The 5,106-nt window shown below is 45.4% G+C and overlaps 1 protein-coding gene across 1 annotated transcript; it reads right to left on the bottom strand.

Annotated features, from left to right (window-relative positions):
* Nucleotides 1-1,908: 1,908 nt before the first annotated feature.
* On the bottom strand, nt 1,909-4,024 carry PIGM (phosphatidylinositol glycan anchor biosynthesis class M). The gene has a single exon (XM_081122296.1). It carries the CDS (start codon nt 3,874-3,876, stop codon nt 2,605-2,607), a length of 1,272 nt encoding a protein of 423 aa, XP_080978422.1. The 5' UTR covers nt 3,877-4,024; the 3' UTR covers nt 1,909-2,604.
* Between the last annotated feature and the right edge of the window lie 1,082 nt (nt 4,025-5,106).

The raw sequence follows: 5,106 nt of genomic DNA, 5'->3' as shown, positions 1-5,106 counted from the left end.
TAAGACAACTACAGAAAAAGTTCTGTAGTCCCCTCTGTTTAGAACACAGACTATCTTGAGAAGCAATCCTCATATGCTAATAATTAAGCATATTAGCTTAATTATGATCTTAAGGGGTTGTATAAAAACAAAAAGAATTATGTAGGAAACAAGCCAAAGAGCTATACAATTTTAAGGTGTGATTAAAGACCAATAAAGAAACAAAACCAAAAAAAAGCAAATAAAAAGACACCAAGATTTTACAAAACCAGAAAACAAAATGAAAACAAAAACAAAAACCAAGAAACCAAATAAAATAATTTATTGAGTTAATTTACTAAATTTTTTGCAGCATATAAGCTGCAAAATACTTTGCACCTTTTAAGAAATGCCTGTAGTTCTTTGATAGAGAATTTCTCGAATTGACGTTCCCTCCAAAGACCCCAACAGCATTCTACTGACTTCTAAGAATGTTAAGGGAATGATCTAAAACATGAAAAATGTTTAAAGTCTTATTTAGAATATTAAAAATTAAAAGCAATCTTAAAGGTCTAACAGTAGACAAATGATGCACTTACAAGGTTAACTTCCCTGTAATTTCAATGTAGGTATGAACAGTTCTACCAAAAAAATTTTTAATTACTATTACAAAAGAATGAAAAAAAAGTTAAGCCCGGCCAGCGTGGCTCAATAGTTGAATGTATACCTCTGAACCAGGAGTTCACGGTTCAATTCCTGGTAAGGGCACATGCCTGGGTTTTGGGCTCAATCCCCACTGCGGCTTGTGCAAGAGGCAGCCGATCAATGACTCTCATCATTGATGTTTCTATCTCTCTCCCCCTCCCTTCCTCTGTGAAATCAATAAAAATAAATATTTTTTAAAAACTTAAGAATGACATGGCTGGAAGGCCACTAGTAAGCACTCACATACCAAGTGACTGCAAGATAATACCTAATGTGGGATATAAGGCTAGATATAAGAAAGGTCACTGTCCTCAGTTGTCTCTGCTATTTTCACAAAAACAGCAACCTAGGCAAAGCCACACATTCTTCCTTTTCTTCTGATGGCAGGTCCAAAAAGATACTTATCAAAATGCTGCCAGTAAGTAATAGCATTCTTATTTATGACTGCATACAGATATCTTGTTCTCAAAGGCTTTTTCAGGCCTGGCCTGACATAAAATATACTATTACTCTGGAGGGTTTTTTTACTGTGAAAGAACAAAGTTGTTAAAATATATATTTTTTTAAGTTTGTTTTTTTTTTTTTAAATATATCTTTTACTGATTTCAGAGAGAGGACAGGAGAGGGAGAGAGAGAGATGGAAACATCAATGACGAGAGAGTCATCATTGATCGGCTGCCTCCTGCACGCCCCCGGTTTGGTGATGGAACCCGCAACCCGGGCATGTGCCGACTGGAAATCGAACTGCGATCTCCTGGATCCTAGGTTGATGCTCAACCGCTGAGTTACACCAGGCTGGGCAAAATACTCATCTTTTAAAATCACAATCATAAAATCAAACTCATATATTACTACCACAGGTTAAGTGCTAGGGAATCCCCAACCTAATGGGCTATGTTAAAAAAAATTTTTTAAGGGTGCTTGCTTGAAACTCAGAAAGCATTTTTCTCCCAGAAATATTAGAGTAATAAGAAAAATGAATCTGCAAAGCCTCATTTCCATAATCTCTCCCTCAATTCCCTGGTCTAAGATTAATGGATACTTAGGATGCTTCTTATACTTTCCAGGAGCCTGTCTCACGCAGGTCTCTATTTCTATCATAGAATTTTCATAAGTGGGGTACTTTAAGCTGGGAAATGTTTTGCTAACAATGTTTTTTAATTATCTAAAATCTACCAATATTCATTTTTACAATATAGATAACACTTAATTAACTTAAATTCTCGATGACAAATATTTTTTAACAATCAGAAAATTAAAAACAAAGGAGTACACGAGAACACTCAAATGTCCTAATAGTTTGCAGACTTCAAACATCAAAAGCAAGATGCTATTTTAAGATGTGTAATAATGCAAGTTTAAAAATGGGTGAATTTAAATTTAATCCCTTTGGTATAAAACCAAATGGTAATCTAATACCACTGGGACAAAGTGCTGAAAAACTGTTATAAAACAAATACCCGTACTTGAAACATGATTACAATTTAAATTTTTTGGATTCTTTATCTTCTAAGCCTCCACTGTTAATAAACAATTAACTTGCCAACTTTAACACCATATCTAAAAGTTGTACTTTAGGGACATTTTGTGAGTTTTCACAAGATAAACACTGCTTCTGACAGTAGCCTAGTATAACTGGAACAAATACTGGCTTAGACCTTTGTGTCTGACTATATTCCTGTCTTTTTCTACAAAAACTTTTTAACATCCAACAGTTTTCATCAGCCCTTCCATTTCCTAAACAGTGGATCCCAAGTACTGAGTCCCCTTTATACATAAGGCAAACATTCATTTTAATTGGTTGGAACAGGTATTATGCTCCAAACTGAACTTTCACTAGAGCGCCTTAGGGTGTTCAAAATTTTTCCAAAGCTCTCCTTTGGTCCATTCAGGACAATCAGAATGTAATAGATGGAAGTGGCAGAAGAACTGGAGCATATATTAGTCATATTTGAGTCTCTCTGTCAGGGGTCCCTCCTTGTAATGGGAAATAATTTGAATTAGGATGGAACAGTTGATAAGAAGGAAGAACAAGCCAGCTAACCAGATAAACAAAAAGGTGTTCTTTCCTTGAAACTCAAGAACATAGGCAGGTGCCAGCCATAAGGCCTGCCCTATAAACCACAGCATTAGGAGAACTACAGCTCTTTTCCAAGGCATCCTCACTAGTGGCATCACAAGGGGCAGTAGGCAGAGGTACCAAAGAAAGTACTGCGACGTGCAGACTTTGTTAAAGGTCACAAAAATGGCCGTATGAAGAAAGCAGCAAAAGGCAAGGTCTCTGTAATAGGCGAAAGACACCGCTGAAAGCAAGATGAACTGTGGCAGGAAGGCAGCAATTCCCAGGGAAAAGCTCCACTTGCTCTCGGCGGTCAAATACAGCATGTAGAAGTAGGGGGAAAAGTTGTGACGTATATCCCGCCTCGTCAGGTGATACAGGTAGGTGTGCTCCAAAAATTCCCAACCATATTTACAGTAAAAGCCGAAACTCAGGGCGAAAAACGTGAGTCCAGAGACTGCCACGAAGAGCAGCACAGCCCGACTGCAGAGCCTCCTGAGGAATTCGGAAAAGCGAGCCTGGAGCGACTGCCGGGGCGGGCGGAGGCTTCCGTCCCGGGCGCGTTCCGGGCGCAGGCGGAGGGCTATGGGGAGGATGTAGGTGACCGGGTACAGCTTCATGTGCACGGCGAAGCCATAGAACACCGCGGCACCCGCCACCACTCTTTTTTCTATTAGGTACAGGGCCATCAGCACCAGCGAGGCGACGATCGAGTCCGCGTTGCCTCGGCTGGACACCGCCATGGGGAGGGGGTTGAGAAGCCAAAACGCGCAGTAACCGCAAGCCTGGCGGCGACCCAGCCCCTTGAGCAGCAGCAGGCGGTACAGCACCAAAGCCGTGAGGAGGTCGCAGCTGATGAAGAGAAACTTGCCGAAGAGTTCGCTGAGGTAGACGTTGGGAGTGAGGAGCCAGCCCAGCAGGGGAGTGTAACGGTAGGTCGCCCTCAGGTACGGGGAGCGCCCCTCCGTGACGAAACGCGCGGCGTCCGTGAAAACGTGGTAGTCGATGTCCGTGTACCTCACGAGCAGGGTCCGGTCCTGGAAGAGCCCGTAGAAAACCAGGGCGACTCGGGCGAGGAAGGCCACACCGAACACGCCGGCGGGGGGCACCCGCAGGCTCAGGAACCACTCCCCCCAGGGCTTGGTCGGGCCCATGGTCTCACTGCGCACCGGCCGCCGCGCCCCAGCGCCAAGCTGCCTGCGGGTCGCTCACCCTCCACCCGACTCCTCGCCGGCGGCGGCCGGCGCATCTCCGCCCCCAACTAAGGTTCTAATCCACACCGCCGGCGAGCACTTCCGGCCTGAAGCCCCGCCCCCTGCTGCTTCCGGTCGCGAGCCCAGGCCGGGTTTGTCAGTCACCCTAGTCGGAGAACTACCGTCCTCTGGATTGGCTGCCTAGCTCTCGGTCCTCCTCCGGAGGGGGCGGGACTTCTGGTCCGTGGGAAAGGCGTCTTCCGCTTGCCTGGCTGGCCTTTCGCCGAGGGGAGCTGGGCTTTAGTGTGTGAGTGGCCCCTCGTTCCGCGCCCTGACTGCAGTCGGCAGGGCCCGACCCCTGAAGTGGAGCGAGCTGCGGGCTGCATGCCTCGGGCCCGGGCAGGAGACCGGAGCGTGAAACATGGAGAGGAATTAAACGTGATAGTTTCTCCCGCTTTACTCGCCGGCTCGCGGGTTACCCACAGGTTTGTGGGCCCCGGGACCGGCTGGGATGAATTGAAGGGAGCCCAGAGCGCGCAGTGTTTGGACATATTTTGAAATTATTAGTTGTCTATCTAATTTTGAACTTAGGCAGCCGTAGGTGGAGGGATGGAAAGGACAGGGAATCTTCACAGCGTTCCCAAACTCTGTCAGGCCCTTATCTGCCACCGTATTTGCTGTTCCTTCTGTCAAGGTTGCCCCCCCCCCACTACTTAACTCTTCAGGCCCCGGCTCCAGTGTTACCTCCTAAAGGCATATCCTGGCTCTGAGCTCATTTTTTCACCAGACAATATAACTTAGGTGCCAGTCCTCTCCGCTGAGGGTAGCTGGACAAGGGCAGAGAGGCTCTAAGTTCAAGAAAATCATTTACACGGAAGATCCTGCCCTACTACATAAAAGTCCTGTCCGGTGCTGTCCTGCTGTCCCAGTGCTCCAAAACTCCCTTTTAGAAGGACCATCCTTTATTGTAGTATTTGTCACCTTGCTTTGTGGTAGCTGATTTTTTGTATTTCTCTTTCCTAGTTTCCCATCAGGACACTTTGAGTTCTTTGAGAACAGAGATTATTTTGTACCTCAGCATCTAACGCATTACCAGAGCTTCGGTGGCAGTCGAATTGAGTTTAGATGTTCCTATTGCCAAAATACTTCTAGAGCAGCATCCTTGGAGTGCTCCCAACTCCCAGTCCTTTC

The sequence above is a fragment of the Miniopterus schreibersii genome (assembly GCF_964146895.1).
Source record: "Miniopterus schreibersii genome assembly, chromosome: 19".
In the NCBI taxonomy this organism is placed as follows: Eukaryota; Metazoa; Chordata; class Mammalia; order Chiroptera; family Miniopteridae; genus Miniopterus; species Miniopterus schreibersii.
The sequence above is the reverse complement of the archived record's forward strand: the minus strand, read 5'-3'. Positions and strand labels throughout refer to the sequence as shown.

Excerpts from the sequence above, each read along its gene's own strand:
- PIGM (XM_081122296.1), bottom strand. The coding sequence starts at position 3,876 with ATGGGCCCGACCAAGCCCTGGGGGGAGTGGTTCCTGAGCCTGCGGGTG.